This window comes from Suillus fuscotomentosus, assembly GCF_016647785.1.
Source record: "Suillus fuscotomentosus strain FC203 chromosome Unknown F5891scaffold_1, whole genome shotgun sequence".
NCBI classification, from domain to species: domain Eukaryota; kingdom Fungi; phylum Basidiomycota; class Agaricomycetes; order Boletales; family Suillaceae; genus Suillus; species Suillus fuscotomentosus.
In genome coordinates, this window is record NW_024539513.1 from 579,252 (window position 1) to 601,247 (window position 21,996).

At 48.4% G+C, this 21,996-nt stretch overlaps 9 protein-coding genes across 9 annotated transcripts; 6 read left to right on the forward strand and 3 right to left on the reverse strand.

The window, feature by feature from the left end:
- Positions 1-315: 315 nt before the first annotated feature.
- F5891DRAFT_1205019 (RNA dependent RNA polymerase-domain-containing protein) lies at positions 316-4,054 on the forward strand (the record flags this gene model as incomplete). Its single annotated transcript, XM_041369014.1, has 11 exons — positions 316-396; positions 447-754; positions 804-1,266; positions 1,324-1,423; positions 1,467-2,267; positions 2,362-2,468; positions 2,516-2,557; positions 2,611-2,710; positions 2,770-2,781; positions 2,840-3,128; positions 3,185-4,054. 11 exons carry the CDS (start codon positions 316-318, stop codon positions 3,930-3,932), a joined length of 3,051 nt encoding a protein of 1,016 aa, XP_041233870.1. The 3' UTR covers positions 3,933-4,054.
- A 277-nt stretch (positions 4,055-4,331) lies between these two features.
- On the forward strand, positions 4,332-6,031 carry F5891DRAFT_1205023 (uncharacterized protein; the record flags this gene model as incomplete). Its single annotated transcript, XM_041369015.1, has 8 exons — positions 4,332-4,579; positions 4,750-4,808; positions 4,874-5,048; positions 5,148-5,234; positions 5,531-5,597; positions 5,698-5,748; positions 5,838-5,904; positions 5,933-6,031. The coding sequence occupies exons 1-8, from the start codon at positions 4,504-4,506 to the stop codon at positions 6,029-6,031; spliced, it is 681 nt and encodes a 226-aa protein (XP_041233871.1). The 5' UTR covers positions 4,332-4,503.
- A 998-nt stretch (positions 6,032-7,029) lies between these two features.
- On the reverse strand, positions 7,030-9,045 carry F5891DRAFT_1124135 (cytochrome P450; the record flags this gene model as incomplete). The annotated part of the gene is made up of 11 exons (XM_041363863.1): positions 7,030-7,201; positions 7,259-7,502; positions 7,549-7,681; positions 7,781-7,894; positions 7,948-8,065; positions 8,117-8,213; positions 8,263-8,346; positions 8,399-8,561; positions 8,621-8,749; positions 8,800-8,907; positions 8,956-9,045. 11 exons carry the CDS (start codon positions 9,043-9,045, stop codon positions 7,030-7,032), a joined length of 1,452 nt encoding a protein of 483 aa, XP_041233872.1.
- Positions 9,046-10,104: 1,059 nt separating this feature from the next.
- On the reverse strand, positions 10,105-12,669 carry F5891DRAFT_8561 (uncharacterized protein). The gene is made up of 4 exons (XM_041373242.1): positions 11,480-12,669; positions 11,397-11,426; positions 10,309-11,341; positions 10,105-10,253 (listed from the first exon to the last, which is right to left on the reverse strand). The coding sequence occupies exons 1-3, from the start codon at positions 12,497-12,499 to the stop codon at positions 10,361-10,363; spliced, it is 2,031 nt and encodes a 676-aa protein (XP_041233873.1). The 5' UTR covers positions 12,500-12,669; the 3' UTR covers positions 10,105-10,253; positions 10,309-10,360.
- A 36-nt stretch (positions 12,670-12,705) lies between these two features.
- Positions 12,706-14,582, forward strand: F5891DRAFT_992456 (uncharacterized protein). The gene is made up of 2 exons (XM_041378182.1): positions 12,706-12,874; positions 12,926-14,582. The coding sequence occupies exons 1-2, from the start codon at positions 12,763-12,765 to the stop codon at positions 14,497-14,499; spliced, it is 1,686 nt and encodes a 561-aa protein (XP_041233874.1). The 5' UTR covers positions 12,706-12,762; the 3' UTR covers positions 14,500-14,582.
- A 559-nt stretch (positions 14,583-15,141) lies between these two features.
- F5891DRAFT_1124137 (uncharacterized protein) lies at positions 15,142-17,486 on the forward strand (the record flags this gene model as incomplete). Its single annotated transcript, XM_041363864.1, has 17 exons — positions 15,142-15,369; positions 15,425-15,712; positions 15,756-15,814; positions 15,851-15,996; positions 16,021-16,079; positions 16,101-16,135; positions 16,157-16,178; positions 16,215-16,386; positions 16,408-16,412; positions 16,440-16,494; positions 16,531-16,541; positions 16,563-16,583; positions 16,605-16,772; positions 16,800-16,859; positions 16,881-16,913; positions 16,938-16,994; positions 17,019-17,486. 17 exons carry the CDS (start codon positions 15,142-15,144, stop codon positions 17,484-17,486), a joined length of 1,887 nt encoding a protein of 628 aa, XP_041233875.1.
- Positions 17,487-17,787: 301 nt separating this feature from the next.
- Positions 17,788-19,593, forward strand: F5891DRAFT_1124138 (uncharacterized protein; the record flags this gene model as incomplete). Its single annotated transcript, XM_041363865.1, has 8 exons — positions 17,788-17,868; positions 17,934-17,993; positions 18,045-18,275; positions 18,344-18,697; positions 18,752-18,886; positions 18,943-19,055; positions 19,102-19,243; positions 19,300-19,593. 8 exons carry the CDS (start codon positions 17,788-17,790, stop codon positions 19,591-19,593), a joined length of 1,410 nt encoding a protein of 469 aa, XP_041233876.1.
- A 64-nt stretch (positions 19,594-19,657) lies between these two features.
- F5891DRAFT_992460 (mitochondrial ribosomal protein S25-domain-containing protein) lies at positions 19,658-20,661 on the reverse strand. The gene is made up of 2 exons (XM_041378183.1): positions 20,213-20,661; positions 19,658-20,154 (listed from the first exon to the last, which is right to left on the reverse strand). The coding sequence occupies exons 1-2, from the start codon at positions 20,584-20,586 to the stop codon at positions 19,683-19,685; spliced, it is 846 nt and encodes a 281-aa protein (XP_041233877.1). The 5' UTR covers positions 20,587-20,661; the 3' UTR covers positions 19,658-19,682.
- A 112-nt stretch (positions 20,662-20,773) lies between these two features.
- F5891DRAFT_1124173 (MED7 protein-domain-containing protein) lies at positions 20,774-21,797 on the forward strand (the record flags this gene model as incomplete). Its single annotated transcript, XM_041363866.1, has 6 exons — positions 20,774-21,040; positions 21,094-21,163; positions 21,221-21,411; positions 21,461-21,534; positions 21,584-21,686; positions 21,732-21,797. The coding sequence occupies 6 exons, from the start codon at positions 20,774-20,776 to the stop codon at positions 21,795-21,797; spliced, it is 771 nt and encodes a 256-aa protein (XP_041233878.1).
- Positions 21,798-21,996: the final 199 nt, after the last annotated feature.

Sequence of the window (21,996 nt, forward strand, 5' to 3'; positions counted from 1 at the left end):
TGTAGCATGGCCTGGCCTAGCGTACAAAACAATCACCATGCAATTGAAGTGGAACGTGACTCGGAAGCCTGCTGATCAGCTGTGACTTGGCGAACCAATGCATTTATCATGATAATGCCTTTAATGCGCTTCTAAACCTACCTAACTAGATTTGTTGCCTCGAGTTGGCAGGGTTCAACTTCTACCTCGCCATTAGAACGGGTTCAAAACTCAGACGCTGGTTCATTCATGTGATCACTGATAGAGACAGACAGCGACCTCAACATAGCATTCTTCTTTGTTCATTCGTACAGTCATACAACCAGACTCGAATCGATGTTGTCCGTTGGATCTATGGGTCAGGAGCGTCCCCCAGAGCCTGGCTGGTCGTCGCAAATTGCTCCCATCACGCCAACTGTAGGTTTCACATTCGTTCTGCTTAACGTACGCTTACCGCAGCCCTGCAGATGAATGCGCCACAAATAGGGATAAGGACAAAACATCGTCCTCCCGAGTTTGGCGTTCAGTTGAACATCGTACACATCGCTCATTGTAAGAGAGCTCAAATAGTCCTCGATCAACAACATCTCGCGTGGGGAACAATTTATGAACTGGCACGAGGTGTCACTCGCGGCATGTGGACGTTCGAAGATATGACAGAACACTGTTTGTGTAAACTCCGGGGTTCAAATGTGCAAGCTGCATGGAAAGTGGCTGCCGTTATCAAAGACGAAATGGGGCCATCATTTGCAACGAGAGCATCATCAGAAGTTTGGTATAAAGTTCAATTCTCTCGCAAGTTCCAAGCTAAATATGACTGAAAGGCTCGAGTACGATCGAGAGCAACTTGCGATTGTCGAAAACAAAGGCCGCGGCCTGGGAACTATGGGCGACTGGGAGGGAAAAGAACATTGGTACGGAGGCAAGATTCAGCAAGTTGCACGTATTGTAAGAGCTGGAAGTTCGTTTAAACTTGAGCTCGAAAAACCCGAGATTCGGCGGTCGCATCGATTTGGTCGGTTTTTGGGGTCTCGACGCATACTCCAAATCCGTGTCCCGGACAACCTGATATACGACACAGAAGTCCCCAAGTTTCTAGGGTCCAGCAAATTTGTGTTGTGTGGCCGCGTCTTCGTACCATTTCATGCGAAGGAGGGGAGTGTTTACCTCTTTGAAACCAACGAAAACATAGATCGGCAGACTAACCCTGGCGATGGTGACAGCCACCGACTAACACTTCACGAATTTGTACAGTGGCATAATCCACTGAGGCTGAATTCAAAACAGGTGATTGCCTTCTCGTTTGAGTCCGCGTGATGCAGCTCTGACGCGCACCTCGACTAGCCCATCAGCAAATGGTCTACCCGATGGACGCTCGGCCTATCAACTTCGGTACCAACAATCAAATTCGCCTCTCAGGATATATTCTTCATTGACGATCAATGTAGCATTTCCTCTAGCTTAGAAACTATGTTGCATTGACCTAGGTCTTACAGATGCTGGGGACTGCGGCGAGGGAGAGCATCCAGTTGGAAACATCATGACCGATGGGTGCGGGTTCATCAGTGGTGCAGCATTGACTGCCATCATGCGAGTAATCCAATATCCGAGTCGACCGACAGCTGTGCAGGGACGTATTGCTGGTGCCAAGGGAATGTGGGTTCTGCACCCAGATCCGGAGTATCAAGTCGCCGATGGATCACCAAAAATTTGGATACGTAACTCGCAAAACAAAATCGATTGCGGACCGCTGCACAAGGTTGACGTTGCCCACAGAATTTTTGATCTCGTTGCGCCGTCTCGTGTAACTGGACCGAGCCGCTTATCCAGAGACACTTTGGTAAATTTAGCGCACAATGACGTCCCTACCGGTATTTTGAAGGAACTCATGGCTGATGGACTGCACAATGAAGTGCGCCAGCTCACTGAATGGGATGGCCTCGATTCAATGCTCGTAGTTTGGCGAGCTGTTGAGCGTGCTGGCCGTGTTGTGATTTGCAGGCTGCGGCGGCGCATTGCTGGCCAGGTCCGTGCATTCGGCCTTGGCGAACTTCGGCCCAACGAAGAGCTGGGTGACGAGGTTGATGATGATGGTGATGTCGTATTGGACCAGCCACTGGTTATCTCGGATCCCCGAAGTCGCAATCCCCATAGCGGCCAACCAACCTCCCTACATGAATCTGTCCTCGAGCTTCTCCAGGCAGGATTTCACCCCTTAAAGTTCGACCCGCTCTTTAACAAGCTCAAGAGCGTGGTGATGCTCGTTCTGGACGATTATGCAAAAAATTGTCACATTCCGGTCAAGGAGTCCCTCGAGGCCTACATCATACCAGGCAAGTAGCGCCTTTGACGACCACTGTTACTCGTCTAATCGGACCACAGATCCGTATGGTGTACTTGAGGAGGGCCAGATACATTTTCGGTCGTCCCAACTCATCACCGATCCTGAAAGTGGAACCCATATGGATACCATCACAGGACCCGTTCTAGTAAGCACTTTCATTTTGTCAAAGTTTGTCCTGAGATTTATGATTAGGTGTGGAGGAATCCCACGAGACTGCCCTCGGACGTCCAGAAGGTAAGAAAACTGTTTCTCGTAAGATTGCCTCCGAGTCATCACACATGGGTCAGGCCACTGCCGTCAGTCACCCTAAGTTGTCAAGTTACTTCGATGTCATTATATTTCCGGTGCAAGGCGAGCGATCACTGGCAAGCTACTTGGGTGGTGGAGGTCGGCACTTTCTCCTCATCCTTATTCTCGCAGCATTTGCTCATAAGTTCACTTTGTAGATTATGACGGAGGTGAGCCTCTCTTGCTTCTTACTTATTTTCTCTCTCGTTGAGCGATTGTTTTTTTAAGATACCGTCGTGTTAGTCTGGTCTAAAGATCTCGTTGAAAAATTTAACAGCGCTCCACTATGTGAGACACCCGTGGATCTGAGGAACGATTTCGAAGAAGATATCGAATACCTTCTTGATTTTGACCAACGAGTATCCAAGCTCTCAGACAAAGAGGCTCAAATAGCTTTTCAAAAGGTTTTACTGCTCGGGCTGGTGGAGGCGAAATACAAATTGTATTCTGGCTTTCATGATGCAGCTGTGTATCAAGATGGCTATGACAGTACAACAGCCGTTCGACTTGCATACATGTAAGTACTTTAAGTTGTGTCGTTACCATGCTCGCTTTATAATATGTGGTGTGAAGGTTTACAACGTGCCTGGATGCAAAGAAGACTGGGCTACGAGTCAAACACGATGTTTTCGAGGCACACCGCAAATTTTACGGGAGCCGCAAACCATATTACAAAGTGGCGGCTTCAAAAAAGAACGACTCTCCCAGAGAAGACCTACCGCTAGTGAAACGAATTTCATCATCACCTTTCATCCTCGATGACCTCGTAGACGAGGGAAATCGCCTCCGTGACGAGTTTGTCGAGAAGTACTCAAGCCTCCGCAGTCTCTCGCCCCGTGCTTTGGACCATGATACCCATCTCACCTCTCCTTACACATCTGCATCTTACAGGGCAACACAAGCGATGCTTGTTGGTTTCCAAGGATTGCAAGTCAACCTGACTGTTGCCAAAACGCATGTCGAAAAAGCATACCAAGACTGGCTATGCGCTATTGCAATTCAAAAAAGTGTTTCAAGCCCTAGGCGTTCTTCTGATCCTAAGGAACAACAGATCCTAAAAGTTGCGCGATACTTTGCGCAGCGGCCGTTGTTCGAAGACGTACTCTTTTTTTCCGAGGAAGAAATCAAGACTATTATGGCATCTTATGCTTACACTCGCAACCAGTCGTTCGGGTTCTCTGTTGCCTTCAGAGAGCTTTGCGCCATCAAAGCGCGAGTACAAGGCGGAGTCCCCTTCGAGGATAAATTTGCACAGGTTATGAACATACCCAACAATGTTCTACGAGCTCTTTCGCAGGCACAGGATGACACAGACAATTGAGGTTTTCATATTTTCCATGGCATCGGCGTATTTGATTGAACCAGTTGTCTTGTTTACATCTCACAAGTACTTCAATACGTGCTACATCTATCCTGGTGATACGTGGCGCCAATGAACTTGTCTGACAGCTGATGCACCTTCGTTGTCAATCAAAGAGTAAAGCCAATGATGTAATGGGGCGAGCCTTGCTTCGCGATTGTAAAATCAGACAACCAAGCACAACACGGTACTACTGCATCTGTGATCATCTTGATCTACCTCCTGGGATCCATGCGAAGGTTAGGACTATTTGATCCACGTATTTCCTATAGCCGGCCCACTTGAAGTTGCCACGCATTTGACGTAGCAAGAACCTGTGGTTTTTCGCATGCATCATGCATCTGAAATATCATTGTGTACTGCATTTCTGCTGCGTCAGGCCTCGTGATAGATATCAATGAGTAATGTTTTGGCCATATAATGCTGTACACGTTACAAGAGATCGACATGAATAGAACTAAGGCATTGGCATTTCAGCGCCTGTGTATCACTCCTGCCTGAAGATCCGACGGATGATAGCCTATCACATGCGATGGCGTTCAAACGTTCAATCTCCATGGTCCCGAGGAAGAAAGCGTTGGAAGATGGCCGCCGTCCGACAAAAGAACGTACTAGTGTAGTTGGTCTGGGATAGACGATTAATGTAAAATTTTACATGAATGAAGGGTTATGCTGCAATAACAAGCCCTCGTTCCGGCCCGCGCTTCACCTTAACGACATTCAGAATTGTGTCAATGGAACGTGCCAAGTGAGGGCATTCATCCATGATACTATGAAGGGAAAGCTTCTCTTCCAAGCTTGCAATGGGACCCGAGTGCGAAACGCAAAACCTTGGGAGTAAGTGTCTGGGAATATCCGGACCTTTACGTTCTGCTCTGTATAATTTGCATTGGATGCGTTAGTTGAGCGGGCACGTGAAAATCCTCAACTGTTGCGTCGAAGAACCCGCTACGCTGGCGTACGTATACGGTCCATTTGGTGGCGTGGCCGACTTCCGTGACCTGGGAATCGGAAACAACGAGGAACTTCATCACACATTACGAGGTTCGGGACTGACCGAAGATGACCATATCTCAAGTTAGTAGGCTACATCACCGGACATCTTTGCAACTGCGACATCAAGCGTGGTCGGGCTTTAAGCTACCAAAACCACCTATTGCAAGTATAGGAAACCAGGCTATGTCAAGGAATGGTGTACCCATGATCTTTTGACGACTTCAAATTGCCGCCGAAAATATGTGAAGCTTCACCGTAGTGAAGTGAGTAAGTAACCGGATTGAGATATATCCCTCAGACATTCAACAGATTTGTTTCAAAGAGCTCTAGAACTCACCGCTGTGACTGGGTACTGTTGAGTACAACGCTACTACTAGTAGTAGTAGTAGAGTCTAGTGACGAGCTGCCGGCTGGCTTTTGCATCATTCCTCACTGACTGACCGAAGTCAGAAATGTCCTACGGTAGACTCTGACGAGTACATCTCGCAGGTCGGCGACGGCCCGCGGGAATTGTAGTAATCATGAAGGCACTGTGGAAACTACTACTGAACCGATTATGTCAGCTCTTCCCAAACCATGGGTTGAGCTACTCTACAGGCCTCAGGCTTTGTCTATGACTTCGCAAGCAAGGTGATGTTGGCATTCCTGATGCATTATCAAGCGAGTCATAGCTTCTAGTTCTCTCTGGGAATACAGTTCCACCTTGCTTGTAGAATCGTGTCGGTTCCAGGTTCGGTGGAGGAGGTGGTGTTGCTGGGGCTTTGGAGACCAACATGGACAGGTGTGAATGTTTGCGCAAACTTGTGCTTGCCAAAGTAAGTTCCTAGTGTTTGACTTGTCCTCCAATGTTAATTTTAATGTGTTGTACAGGATCCTTAAAGTATCGGCTAACGACGCTAAGGACACGCGGTTGACGATTACTCCGACTCACAGTAATGTACAACACGAAGTGTCCTTCAAAATAGGACTACCAAGTGAAAATGTGCGAGACAAAGATACAAGCAAAGAACATATGGTTCACCTTCCCCAGATCCAAGCAGATACCATCCCTCGACGACGATTGATGAAAGTTTGGGAACAAAAGCGGGAACCTGAACAATGCAGTATACTCGTTGGTGCAATTGCTTCCCAAGCCACACGTTGCTTATTAGATCCTAGGTGATCGCTGAATCGTATGAGATAATTGCTTTCCCCTGCGCGCGAGCTAGAAGACGAAGCTAACGATGGCGGATATTGGAACTTGTCATATTGGGATCCTCATACGAAACAGTATAGCTTCCAGTTGTTCCGTTTGACTTACTAGTGTTGTGTACTAACCGGTGCAATCTCCTTTTCCTGTTATGCTTTTATTCCTCGCCATCCCGAATTGTTTGGATCAACTTCATCCTGATAAATTTAGCTTTCATCTCATGCCGTCTTCAGATGTGTACGCCGTATGATTTCTCGTGATATTATTCTGATCCAAGAAACTTCGATTCATATTTTGGACGGTAAATGACCTGTCAGCACCAAATTTACCACTCGTGTAAACTTCCCCTTGCTCCAGATTTACTCGTGGAACTTCTTAGGGCAAGAAGTATGATGATCTAAGTTGGTCATACACACATCAGTGAGCCAAGTGAGTCACGGCCCTGAAGTTTGCACCCCGTAATTGATGTATTAAGTGCGACTCTTTCATTGTCACCACCATCACGCCTAATAATTTGCACCAGATGACTTCATATACACCAGAAACTGACTTCTATTACGATGGCCCCCCGAGTCTTCGGTACAACTTTGACCAGCGATAAGGCCTCGACAGCGGAGATTTTCAGGAGAGCTATGAAACATATATAAATGGCGTTGTGACAACACACTTGAAACACCATCAGTAACAAGATCGGACTCTATTCATGGAACCATCGGTGGTGATACAACGTCATTAGAGTTGACTTAGTATTCAGCCGAGGTCAAGAATGAAGTTCTTCACGTTCATTCAGTGTGTTATTGCTGGAAATAATGAAGTAGTAAACAATGTGGGCATTATTTGGGTGTCTAGTGTGTATGTGTGAAATCGATACATTCAGGGCCGTCGCCGTCTAAACATAACCTCTGCCTTCCGGTTGGGAGAGCAATTCATCAGAAACCATTCATCTGGGGGACGCTCGCCTTCTTTTTCCAATTTAATATCATAGTTTAGCACAAGATAAGCCATCATGGCTTTCATCACACTAGAAGCAAAGAAGCGACCGGGACTGACAAAACCAGTGAGTGAGAACTTAAAACCATAGATCGGGCAATTTTTAGCGTACCAAGCATGATGTCCATACCCAAAAGGAATATAGCTTGCACTTGTGGAAGCTAGCAGGCTTTGTGGGTCTTCTCCATTGTCCTCGCGCCGTTGTGAAAACCGGAAAGGTTGAAACTCAGACGCGCTTTCGAAGTATTCCTCGTCGAGATGCATAGGTAATGAAGCGACAACGACGTGAGTTCCGCTGGGTATCACAGTACCATCCGAGAATACGAATTGCCGCATTGCTTTGCGCATCATAGGGACTACCAGAAATCAGCTTAGTATCACCAAAAATGAATAACAACCTACAGAGAGTGGTACTATTGAATCGTTGGGATTCCTTGAGAAAGCTGTCCATCTTGACGAGTTTCGTCATCGCAGTCTTCGACCATCCATCTTGATCAATGACAGCTGAAGCTTCCTCTCGAAGAGGTGTGCAATACTGAGGGTATGTAGCAAGGTTCAATAGAGCGTGGGTGAGGCTCTTTGTGAGACAAGTAAGGAGTCAATGATCGATTTGTTCTGGAGCATAACGTCATACCTGAGCTGATGTATGCAATGCAGCGAAATTGAGGACCAAAATCCGTAAACATATACTCCGAAGATTCCTGTGTTCATCGTCGGATACGTCAATGAGCCAACTAATCATGTCATTCTTATAGAGAAACATAGTCAAGTGGCGAATCATGTCATAGCAAGATAACATACAGGTTGAGCATCCCCGCCTTGTTCTAGAGTCTGCAGTCGTTCTTGCACGATAGGTTCCAGAAGTGCCATGCATGCCCTAATACTACTGGGCGTGTTCGTCAATAATCGACCAATGATCCTAAAAGTCAAAGTTGGGTCTTCGCACCATCAATTCAGCAACACTGCTTACGGATGTGCAAATTTTGGGAAAAAATTCACGAGAGTTGCACGCAATACCACTTGTAAAGCGAATTGCTGTTGCAGGGCTTCAAATTCAGGGGATCGGCCTGTAAGCGGGCTGAGTGGATGCACCCTTGATCTAAGCGAACCACTTACATAGCGGAAGCCCTACAAAGAGGCGATTGCTTACGCGACACATAGCCTTCATGATCTCCGGGTATATGCGAACCTTAGCCCAACCTGCGCAAAAATAACGTAAAAATAACCTCACGGAGAAGGTGGTAAAACTTGCCATTTTGGGCTGATGGTATGATGGTGCTGAATGTGTCAATGATCTCGTTGTAAACATCAGGAAAGAGCGCTTGAAGGTTTCGAGAGAGATGGTTGCGAGTGACTTGGATGTGATAGGGATATTCTTGTGCGTCGATGCCAAATGTATATTTGACTTGAAGAAGCTGTGAAATCGTGTATTAAATCTCAATGTTACGGAACAAAAAAGAAACTTCCAACATACATCTCGCATAGCGTGATCAAACGAGAGCTCGTCTTCCGGCACTTTCCTCAGCTCCTCTATTAGCCGCGGCCCAGTCAGAACTACGACCCATTTGTCAAACAATGGCACTCTGAACATCCCGCCTTTGTGCTTCATCGACGTTCAAAACATAATTACCTAATGATAGCATTGTCACCGACCTTCTCATAGCCTTCCTGCACCATGGCTGGAGCATCCTTTATGAAGCGGACGGCGCCAAGCCATGAGGAGACTGCACCTGATGGGCCGATCGCAGGAATGACACTAAGCTAGACTCGACGTTAGTCAGTCCACTGCGACTGGATGAAAGTGCTTGCCTCAGAAAACCTGCAACGATCGTAAATAAGGACGAGGAGAAGGGCTACTATAAGAGCCCAGCCATAGACAAATAGACCAGCACTGTCCATGGAATGAGCGTCGGAGGCAAAAAGAGGTGGAGGGCATTTCGGACACCACTCCCATGCGGACCAAGGGTATTTATGTTATGAGTGTAATGGAAATTAGAGTTAAGCACAATCGAGCCTCTTACCGGATGCTGGCTGGCTTACTAGATTAGATACATAAAACCCGAGCAGTGGCGCGGAGTATTGAACATATAATTTTTGCCAAGTTTTCACAGTAAGCCCTATCCTCGACGCGCATGAGAAGCTATGAGAAGATCCAGAGACGAGCCAACCTCGTCAATCGGAATTTCGTCATGTCAACGAAGCCATGATCCATGGCCCGCATCAGTAATAAATTTAAATTTTTAGTAACAAGGACAGCCAGGGACAACCCTTGCAACTTTTCCGAACTTATCCTGAGCTGTAAAAGGTCATAGAGCCAACACATCTCCGCTCAGACTGCTAAAGTTACCATGTAGGGCGTCTCACCTCCGCCAGAAATGAACGGAATCGAACGGAAATTTCCCGCGTGTCCAATCGAGTATGCAGGTCGATCAGCAGCATCGCCATTGTTTTGGCTAAAGATGCAACGTTGAAGCACCTCAAGGCCGCCATCATTGGTTATTGCTGTCGTAATTAGAGCGGAACTTAGCACCATGGGCTGGATGTGCAACTGCGGAAGGGGGTAACTTACTAATCGTGGAATTAACCAAGCGCAACATGTCCATGAAACAGAATGGAGGTCAAAGTAAAATGAAGGGGATTTGTGTTAAAATGATGATCTATATGTGCGATCTAAGAATAAGGCCATCTGGGCCACAGTATCCCAGCTATTGTCTATTCAACGCCAAATATCACAGTACTGCATTGTTAGTCAAATAACTATCTAGCGAACAGAAGCGATGCATCGGATAGTCAAGGCTTTACCCTGACATCCCCATTCAATCAGGGGCCATAGATACCACTTTTTATTGGATAGGCTCGGAACGATATCCGTCAAGCTTGCCAGCCTGACCCTGCGTCACCAGGAAACAAAGTTTAACAGCCTTCAGCACCGTAACATCGCAACACGTCCATGTACTGGAAGAAAAGTGCATCAATTCCACAGTCGTGCTAAAAACACATACAGAAGAATCAAGAACATCTAGGAATACTGCGTGGGTTATCAGTTAATGCGATTGGTGTACCAAGGTCCATAGCCAAGGCACCTCGATAAGTGGTCGGATCGTCCTCTATGAGGTAAATCAAATCAACCAGATAGAAGACAGCTCAAACAAGAACACCAACCCATCTCCATATCAGAACCTGTCAAAGTCCAGAAAAAGGGTTACAACATGAATCAGATATCATGTTTCCGTTTACTCAGCCTTCGCCGATGAACTACTTCCTTGACCTTCCCAGTATCGGTTGCTGACAAGGACAGATGTTTTGCCAGTGGAGGGTTTGAGTGAGCATGCGCTCCAGGCACATGCGTTGGCAAAGGCAGATTTCCAGGGAAGACGGCTGCTTTCTTCCGGAGTAGGTTTCGGCCTTGGTGATACATTGCTGCCGATTCGTGACTGTGGTCTTTGGTTAGTGGGAAGGGGTCAGGCTCGGGGTGGAGATCGTAAGGGTCAGTTCGGGGATATATATCCAGGGGTTGTTGTTGAGGTAGTGCTTGCGCGGACTGAAGCAGAGCAGGCATGACGAGGCGTTTTGGAAGGTGATGATTGCGCGGTGGCTGTAAGCCATTTTGAGTGCGAGATATAGATTGCGTAGGTGTGGTGGTGCGCGTGAGCGAGCTGTCCAATGAGTGAGTTCTATGATGACGAGAAAGGGAGTTCGCCGGGTCGATCGCTTGACCATCAGGTGGTTCAACAATGAGCGGTGATGAAAAAGGCGTTGCCTGATTTGCATCTCCGCGAGCTTGTGACCGAGTTTCAAGATATCGTTCATTATGACCCGGCGGTAAACCGGGGGCAGAATGTATTTGATAGAGGGGATAAGGCGCGAGCTCATCATGAGCTGGCCGTTGTGGTATGTGAGGTATATCGTCACCAAAGCGATGGATCCGAGAAGCAGACTTGCTGGCGGGTGCACGTGACGATGAATGAGAAGGCGGCGCTTCGGGCGGATGGTGGTAAAGAGGAGAGTGGTCTCTGGCGTGACTGGGTTCTAACTGGTTCGAATTTAGATTACGAAGATCTGGGTTCGCAATTACGGTTTTGGCCTGAGTGGTATGCATAGGCGGCGATGTAGCACCAGATGGAATAATTTGCCCAGGGACGAAATGTAGAGACGGTCGACTGACTCCTGGACCAATCGGAGGCAATCTGGGGAGCTGCAGCAAAACATGTAAAGATAAAAGCTTCATGGTTCTCAGCTACCAAACATACTTTCTGGGTCCGCACCTGACGATGGGCATTCTTTGCAAAGAGAATGTAAACATAAGTTGGAAAAGCTTGCATGTCTAACTCACCTCACGCTTAGATTTAGTATGGAAATCGCCTCGCAGGACATCAATGTCATTATACATGTGAGCTGGCCCGAGTTGCGCGAGATTGCTACCAATAGCATCGTAAGGACCGGCATGTTGCCATCCTGCTCCAAAAGGATCGGTCTCATCCATTTCGTCGATTCGATCGAGGGCGCGGGAGATTGTGAAGCGTCGGATGAAATTCTTCATACGATGTTTTCCCGTAGGCCTGTTGCTACCATCTGCATGAACTGGAGTCGAGTCAGAGCGCATTGGGGTAGGTTTCACCACTTTTTCTCGCTGCTCTGGAGCTGTAACAATACGTGTTGGGGTAGGACGATTAGAAGTAGGGGACATGGCTGGCGAAGACCCTGGGTCATGACCTGACGAAGACGAAAGCTGCGAAGGCACAACAATACGAGGTAACGTGGGATCATTCAGCGAGTGGGAATGAGATGTAGCAGATGGTACAGTAGGCGACGTGAAAGCAGAGAGACCGGTGTGGGAGTCAGAATCTAAAGATACTGAAGGAGAGGCAGTCGGCGACATGTGAGCTTCTTCCGAACCAGGCGAGTGTGAAACAAGGTCTGGATCCTTTACAGGACAGAGCACTTCCTGATGAGGGGAGACGTCACTGGGAGTGGTCTGGGAGGGATTGTTGACAAGAGGAGATTTAGATGGGAGTTCCTTGTAGAATGTAGGACTAATGAGTGGGAAATGCGGATGAACACGAGGATCGGAGGAGAATGCAGGGTCATTTAAGATGGTCATTGACAAAGGTCTCGAAAACCTGGGAGGGCTGTCACGGTGATAATATGAAGACGGAGATTGATCGAAGTCAGGAGTGAGAGATGCTGGAGATACAATGGCATATGGGTCAGGATTGGCATGGTGTTGATAAGCAGCAGAAGTAGGAGACTGAAAGAAACCTGGAACACGTTCATCGCGGACTACGTTTGACGCATCCTGCAAATGATGGCTGGTTTGGTGTTTATGACGACCTGCACCCCAGTTAAAAGGCATAGATAGACAGATGCGGTGCCAAGCCTTAAAGAAGAGCTAACCAGACAAAGAATCGTTGTCAGTATTAACGAATGTTATCAACAGAAGAAAGACTTAAAATGGGACATGCAGAGCTTGTGCTGCCCACATGTGCACATGAGGTGACTGTCCATCAACGATCAATAAAATTAGACTGCACTTCTCTGTTTGGCCTGGCTTTGTGGCCACTTTGTGGTAAACCATTAAGACGGGGTTGACATTCAACACAACTTGAACACAACTGAATGGCAGACGTCGCATCTCTTCGGACAGAAATTAAAGCTTGGGAACGTGATTTCAAGTCAAAGTTCTCCAGAGATCCTTCTGTTCAAGATATTAAAGATCAACCTGCTATAGGTGCGTCTAACCGGTACTTTCACGTCGCGCTTGCACTCAATATCTTTGCAGCTGACAAGTACAAGTTATATAAGAAACTATCCAAAGCAGTAGCAGCAGCTGCCTGTCTCTCTCAGACCCCCACCACTCCACCGAAACCTACTGCTCACCCAAGTCGCTCCCGTATTATTTCTAAGCCGCGCGAAGTCGAAGTCGTAGCTCCTCTTCCAGGCTTCAATCCGTTCTCACCAGTGAAAAATAAAGGCAAGCAGAGGTATTCCCCTCCTGCATCCTCATTTTCAACTCGAAAGACACCTTTACCAAATCCTTTCGCGACTCCGTCCAAGAATATACCAAACCGTTCCTCCCGGTGCGAATCCCCAGATAATTTTCCAGAAGGACAGCCAGATTTGTCAATTGGTACACCTCTCAACTCCCAATTACCTCCTGCACGAAACACGGCAGTCTCGCGCGCACGAAAGAGACTTCGCGGTGAACCCGTCTCGCCCTCCCCCAATAAGCAGAAACGTCAACGTATCGGTTCTCATTCGGCTTTACCCTTCCGATTATCACATTTGTCTAGTGATGATGAAAGTGATAGGGTAATGAGTGGCCCGGATGTCAACAACTCTTTTGTGGATGATTCTCCCGTAAAACTACCGGCAGGCGGCAAGTCATTTAGGCTCCTCTTCGAAGACACACTACCAACTGCAAGTGTACCTAAGAGGCCTGCAAACATTTCCAAGTCACATTCACGAGGCTCGGACGATGCTGTAATCTCACACGGTGTAGATTCGAATGCTGCCACGAGCCTCGAACCATCTCCGGCCAATGCCCATAAAGATTCTAGACGCTCGAAAAACCGCCAAGATAATCAGAAATCAAAGGCAGATACCAAACCTACTTTGATCTCAAAATTCATCAAGAAAGATGAGTTTCCCAGTGCTGAAGGCCGGGTAAACCAGTCGAGATCGCGTACAATTACTGCAGAGAAACGAACGCACATCAAGTCCCAGGAACCGAAGTTGTCGCTCAAGCGTGTCTTGGAGGTCGTGTCGGTGAATGATGGACTGACATCAACTTCTTCCCCACAGTTCCCCTTACTTCCGCCATCTCCCACTTCTGAAGCGGCCTCTTCAAATCGACGTGTTGCAGCAAACGGACAAGGAAAAGCCGGAACGAGCCGAAAAAAGGCCAGGGTTACAGATGAAGAGGATGAGGAGGAAGACGAAGACGGTTTAGACGAGCTTGCTGTTAGAGTCATCAATCGGACCCAGACAGCACAGCAAGTGTTGGAAAATGCGGAAGAGCTTGACTGGGATCCAATATTACATGGCGGTGCCCGTGACCGCGATCAATATGCCGCGGCTGGCGACACGAGCTGTGACGAAAAGGGAACGTTTCATGTTGATTTACCTGAAGAGCTTCGCCTCGTGTTGGCCATTTCACCATCAAGAACCCGCAACAGCAAGGAGGAGCGTGTCTTCCGCGGTTTACTTTACGGTGATCGTGTTGGCCATTATGACGCGTCGAGAGGTGGGGATATATGGGATATCGGTGAAGCGGAAGATGTCACCCGAGATAGTACCGAGGGGGAAGATGATTGGGAAGGCGAGCCTATACCATGGGAAGTCGGAGAGTTGTAGGATTTACTAGCCGTATGTGGTCGTGTTTTATTATTTCAGTGCGTTCACAGGACGTTTTCAGTGCTTCATATCGAGACGCTTCGTGCAATTATACTTGCTATCACTTGCAGGATCAAGTACAGAATGAAGAACACGTGTAAAACACGTGTCTGATGCTGGCGTTTGAACCAGAGCGTGTGGTGCCCGCCGCCCCAAGCCACGCACTGCACAAAGCGAGGCAGCAGTGTACTAACGTATAATCACTCCGCGATAGCGGAAAGATGGGACTTGACACGCCTCAGTACAGACACTAACCATTCGCTTCTATTGCGTAAGGGCAAACCCTTGACGCGTGTTTCACCTCCGTGTTCGAAAGGGGAGCATGGCTCGGCTGCTGAAGTCATTGCGCACGTTCAATTTGTTATTTGAACCAGCCCTCATCCTGCTGGTGACTCCTCACATAGTCCGGACGTTACGGCGTGTGAGCGCAGTAAGTGGTTTAAAACCAGGTGTTTAAGCCAGGCATCTATGTCTTCCACCTCCTTGTTTTCTGACGCTTTAGCTTCTGTATCTCTTCGCCTTCGCCGCTCCCGCGATCCTGATAGTCAAAGCAAACACAACAATCGAACTTCCTACCGCCCTTATTCTGTTCATCAGCAGACAATGTTTCCCACTATCCTCCGGGATCCTGATGCAGCCAAAAAGTTGTTTGAGACTATCATCGACTCTCCTAATGGCCGCCGCTCCATGTCACGCCTTGCGCGGACCTGTAGAGCTATGTGCGAGCCCGCTTTGAATGTACTATGGAGGGAACTGGACTCCTTACTTCCAATTATTTCGCTATTTCCCAACACCCTGATGAAGAGAGCCCGCCGACCTGGGCTTGGTTTGGTGAGTTTTCCTTGACAGAAAGCCTCCCGATTACTCAACTAGATACCTCCCGTAGGCCAAGGCACCCAATGCCGAGGACTGGAGCCGAGTTCTCGCCTATGGTGAACGTGTACGCCGTATTGCGTATATTGAGTCCTCCCCCAGCGTCTCTCCATCTATCTTCGCAATCATCGCGGAGAACCGACCCGTACAATACATCCTTCCTCACTTGCAGCAGCTCATCTGGCGTGTGGATACTGCTGCTGGTCTGCAACGCTGCACTATTTTCCTGAACCCAGAGCTTCAAAGTCTGGTTTTGGAGGTCAGCACGAGGATCCCACAGCTTGCCACTTTCCTTGCGGAGGTATGCAGTACCACTCAACTGTCATCCTTCTCCTTCACCTCAGCCAACGAGCCTTCCCGACACATTCACTGATATTTTGAGGTCTCACAACACATTGGAAAAGTTGGTTCTAGTTGCACCTGGCGCGCTTTCATCGAGCGTTGGGCAATGGGCTGCATCTTTGCCTATGTTGCGTGTCCTCGAACTTGATCTTACTGGCCGGTCTGTCATCGCAGTTGAAGGCTTCTTTGACGACATTGTCGCTTCGGGAGCTTCCACTCCCAGTGATGCGTCGTCAGACAGTGGTGTCTTCTCTGCGGATGAGATAGACTTCACGGAAATTCGCAAGTCATCCTTGCGCTTGACCGGTGACCTGCGCTCGGGTGGCGTATTTACAGATCTCCGTCAGCTATCATTGACTGGAGAGGTTGCAAACATCGCGGTGTTCCTAAAGCATCTGACGAGCAATCTTACGCATCTGGAGCTCGTTATCGAGGACCCCCCGGATATGGCCGACTGGCAGGACCTCTCTGGTCTGATCTGCGAGCGCTTCAGCAAGTCGCTCCTCTCGTTGCGTATTAACGCAACAGGCTCATCCCGTTTCAATGAACTTGTGAGATCAACGTCTCGAGGTGGAGACCCACCTTCCCGTCACCTTCCCCTCCAGCATTTCACCTCGCTTCCATCTTTGCTCCGTCTAGAAATAGACCTGCCAGAATCAGTCCTCTTCCATAACTCAGATTTGCAGGCTGTAGCCCAGGCATGTCCCAACATCGAGACCCTCCGGCTCTGCCCTATGGCACGTTTCCCCGCCTCGTCTGGGCCCAGCCTCACGTTAGAAGGTGTTGCGGTCCTGACTCAGGGTTGCAAGCGACTACAGACGCTTGCACTCGTGCTAGATGCCCACACGGAGTCCGAGGAGACATTTAACTCCCTCGATGTATCCTCGCGGTCACTTCTCCGCCTACACGTGGGTCACTCCGTCGTCAACGACCCTCTTCAGACAACCATTCTTCTCAGTCACCTTGCGCCCTATTTGGAGACAATAAAGTGGTTCCATGAGAAGAACCGTCCCGGATATGTCGAGGCAAACGCATCAGGCTGGCAGAAGGTTTCGGACTGGCTGCCACACATGCAAGGCATGCGCTTGATGGAGAGGGCTAGGGCTGTGCATCTTTCCACGCAGAAGCCCGAGACCCGGGAACAGAGTATTGACGCCACTGTGACGCGCATTACTGCAGACAAGTCTCTGCAGGCCAAGCCTCGTTTGGTTCAGCGCCATGTCCAGGTGTCGCCCAAACTGGTTGATAGGTCAACTGAGGCTAAGCCAGAGTTGGTCTCAATGTCCATTGATGCCACACCGTCAATCATGGATACAGGCGTCGATGCTACTCCGGCGGTCTTACATCAGTCCGTCTCCGTTCGGCCTAACATGATCTCCACCGAAGTCGATGCATCGGTTCACACGGAGACCAAAGCTATCAGCGCCATCCAAGCGCTACCCTTTGAAGAATCCAGCTCAGCTAAATATGCCGACCCCGTCTATGCCTTCCCTTCCGTCATCCCTGCAGTCCTTGCTGGACTGCTTACCTTCGCATGTCGTATTCTCACGTCTTACCCTCTCACGATCCCTATGCATATGCTCGACAAATCTCTCTCCATACTCCATGCTCAACCAAAAGAAGGGGACGATTCGTCCTCAGAAAAACATGAACTCAGGCCTTCTCCTGCACACTCGGTTTCATCATCGACGTCGGAGCTCCTGGATCATGATATTCCTCCTGTTTGTCTATGAATTCCTTATCGCGACAGGACGCTTTACTCATTTGGTACACGGTGCTGGCGCTTATCATTAGGGTTACTATCACGCATATTATTCTAACGCAGACTGGAATGGCATGAAATTCACGAATGCTGTGGGTGCTCAACAAGACATTAAGGAAATGGTCGGGGAGGCGAGTATCACTCCCGTTCAGGGGTCATCCCAGAAATGGAAAGTCAGTGCAGAAAAGCAAATAATGCCAAACATTTTTGCGACGCGTCACTGCACGCCAAAACATGACAAGCCGTATTCTAAGTCTCACTACTCAATTGCAATGGCCGAGGTTAGAAAACAGGAGAAAGACTTTACAAAGGAAGTTGACGAGCTCCTACAAGAGACCTCCGCTCTCGTCAAGGTGTGTGCAGAGTTGTATACGTGTCTTACTGTTCGAACTGACGAGGTACTTTGACTTAGTCAGAGTCTGTTCAGCTGTCAGATGCCTTGGAGAGATTGCTTGCGCTGGAGAAGCAAACACGAAATGTACGTCTTGTTACTTTGGCGACTTCTTCATACTGAACTTGCCATGAATAGGCCAATGATCTACCTTCCACGACGCGGCTAGCTAAAGCGGCACTTGAACTCTGCTACGAATCCCGAGACTACACACAACTCAATAGCACCATCAGCTTACTGAGCAAGAAGCACGGCCAACTCAAAGTCGTTGTCCAGGCCATAGTCGAACAGGCAATATCGTGGCTGCCTGGGATCCGACAAGAGCAAGGTGTTGAGAAGTGGTTAGAGTTAGTTGAAACCCTGCGATCTGTGACTGAGGGAAAGGCTAGTTCACCATGTCATAGACTATCAACATATTCTCATGATATATCTCGCAGATTTTTCTCGAGACGCCCCGTGCGCGCGTCACTCTCGCTCTCTCCCATTACCATGAAACTCTTTCCAAGGCTCCAAACGCCCTGGCAGCTACAATCAAAGAAACACTACAAACAGCTTCAGATCTCCTTAGCGACCTGCAAGTGGAAACTTACTCGTCGATGGAGCGGAGAGAGAAAACGGAGTTTATTCTAGAGCAGATGAGGCTATTGATTGCTGTCGCTCGATTGAAAGATGCGGAAGCTCCCGCGAAACAGGGGAAGAACGCACTTGGAAGTGGTGAGCCTGAATGGGTCAAGGCCAAAGTTGGGGGCCGCAAAGTCAACGAATCGTTCCTCAAGGAGAAAGCAAATGAGGTTTGTCCGTTCATGAACCTGACGGGCGAGACGCTCATGACTGACTGGATCTAGGATCTCAAACTCAAATATTATGATCTAATGATCCAACAAGCTCTTCATCAAAGTGCTTATCTGGAAGTAGCGAAGCATTATGAGAAGGTTTGGGATACGCCGTCGATAAAGGAGGACGAGAGCAAAAGCCGTGCCGTGCGTACTTCTTATTCCCATCAGGCCTATAATGACTGACAGGTTACGGTCTTCAGGCCCTCGAACACATCGTTTATTACGTGGTACTTGCGCCTCATGACAACGAACAATCAGACATGCTGCACCATCTATTCGCTAACCCCGCACTCGAGAAGCTTGAACTCCATTAGTGAGACTATTGTCCTTTGTTAACGTCAATACTGACTTTTGGGTAGTAACCTTGTCAAGTCATTCGTGACCCGTGAATTGATGAGGTGGCCCGGAATTGAATCCCTGTATGGACCTTTCTTACGAACAACGCCGGTGTTCTCGGTTTCCAAGCAATGGGAGGACCTCCATACCCGTGTCGTCGAACATGTTAGTTTAACTCATGTGTCTAAGTGAGTCCACTACTGATTCACGATTTTATCCAGAACGTACGCGTGGTCGCACAGTATTACACTCGAATCACCCTCTCCCGTCTCACGGTTCTTCTCGACCTTACACCACAACAAACAGAAGAAACGCTTGCTCGGCTAGTTGTTTCACATACCATCTGGGCACGCGTAGACCGACCAGCAGGTATCGTCAACTTCAGGAATAAGCGCAGCGCAGAGGACGTGATGAATGATTGGAGTTCGGACATGCAAAAGTTACTTGGACTTGTAGAGAAGACTTGGATAGGGATGAACGCGGCACAGGCCGCTCAATCTCGCATCAAGGCATAGTTATGTATTATTACTGGCGGCTTATGCTCTTGATATAATACTTTAAAACATTAACAAGTCGGTGGCCGAGAATTGCAAGGTAATGATGTCTATGGGGTTGAAGCCAGTATTTTAGCAAACGCTAGGCTCGGGGCGGCACGATCCTGCTCTATGGACTGCACAGGCTTCCCAGCTTCTGAGGCCACTGCCAGTTCATCTACTGGAAGGTAGGTCGGACGGACACCTTGCTTCCAATTCCTGGTATATTGTTGTCCTCTGTCAAAGTCTCCCATCCCATTGTTCACATCCAAAATGGCCTTCCACCTCTTGCGAGCGAGAAGAGCACCCCTGTCAAGCTCAACCTTGCGGTCTGCGGATTGGTAGACTGCATTTTCCTTCTCGAACGTCCGGTCAATTTCGGATGGGAAGACAGTGCCATAAGCTTCAGCCTCCATTCGAGCAAAGGTATTGGCAAATTCGTGCCCAGCTCGTAGTGATCTGAACTCTGCAACAGCGCGCGTGTATGCAATGCTAAGAGCCATTTTGTGGTGCTTGTGCAGGTTAACAGCAAAGTGGACAGCGCTGACAAAACGGGAGTTGTCATGTTATTCGAGGGTTGAATGAAAGAGGGAGTACTTACTCCTCCGGAGAAGGATTGAGTCCTCTTTGAGCCAGCCGTGTCCAACCTGTTCCTCGTACTGGATGCTCATCCTCTACTTCGCGACCTTCTACAATGCTGATAGGCCTGAATGCCTCAAAAGGATGGTCGCGAAAAAATTGCCGGCGAACTTTGTCCTCCAAGTAAAATATAGGTAACGGTTCAGTCTTTGGTTTTCGCATTTTCCTACTGGATGATAACCGACAGTCTTCGCGGACTGGGGGAGCTCTTGGAGGGAGAGGAAGGGGAGGATGTTCGAGAACCGCTTGAAACCACACAGGCTCATTCTTGATGTAATTCGCGCGCATGAGCCGCGCGGCCTGCTTGTGCACCTGTGAAGCAATTCGGCGCACCATTTTGACGACGGCAGCGACAGTACGACAAGAACAAATTAAAGAAATGACCGTCTTGCAAGTTTGTTTGGATCACAAGCCTTTGCCAAACAACTGTCACAGAACGGCAAGCTTTCGTCAACTAATATTGATACATTAATCCTTCACATAGATTTGGCGTTACTGACTCTCTGTAAACTCTACACCGCAAATGGACGAAGAGGAAGCTGAACTTCGTAGTCCTTTTCCCTCACCTCCATCTCACTACAATAACTATACATCGCATAACTTGAGGTTACTGACTCTACTCAAGGAACGAGTCGGGGATCAAAATGCTGATCTCGGGATAGTGAACCAGCACGAATTACTCTCAGATCAAACCGATGTACCCACATGGTCGCTGGCCCAGCTCGAGAAACCACGAGTAGACTGGGTCCTTGAGGAAGGCCACTATAGCGTCTTCGGCGATACGTGGTTTGTATGCATGCTGCTTTACGCCCAGACATAGTGTTTGATTTTTTTCCCAACCAGGTGAAAGAGACCATCCCGTCTCTAGCTGAACTTGGTGGACATCAGCTCTACCCTCCTGACCCAAGTGTAGGTAAGACGGTCCTCGAGTCTCTTCGATATGTTCGTTGTCCTGAAGTTCTTCCCTGAGATCGGCGGCCTGCGCTTCTTGCTGTCCTGAGGTCTCTGCTGGTCACGTACTCCAATTTGACAAACGCCATTCTTGCGCCGCCACCACCACCTTCATCGTCGGCACAACCAGAATGGCAACGCCAACTCGAGTGGATAACAATACTTGCCCAGAATCTGATGGCAGCTGCAAATGATCTACGGCCCGTCCAGGTCTTTATTCTCACACTCTGACCCATACGGTTGACTGATGTTTGGATAGGCTAGAGGAAATCTTGAGCTCATGATGCAACGACAGCTGGAGCTGAGGCGTGAGGAAACAAAGAACATTCACTCGTGCGTTGCCCATACTATGATATAAATGTCATTGAACATGATAAGCTAGACAATGTGATACTCTCGAAGCTCGACTGTTGGAGCTACGTTCTTCAGCTCAGGAAATGGCGGGTTCAGACCAGAGCCTGATTGCGAAACCTAGCAGTTCTCAGGTAACTTTATCTCGTGCACGTCAACGCAAACCTGACTCCATGTAGGTACAGACATCTACGGCTAACGTGTCACTTGAAGACATGTTGCGTTGGGCAGAAGAGGTCCCATAAGATTCTCAGGTTCTCTTCTGGAGTGGTCGTGATGGCGGTTCTATTTGCTATATTGCAGCTCATTTTTTTGCAAAGTCTGTCTGGTTATTCATAACTTATATTTGACGCATGTGTAGACCTACCAGTTGAATGCTCCCAATACACTGTGTCATCGCAAGGGGTACAAACGGTCGACCATTCACTTGGAAACAACCCAAGA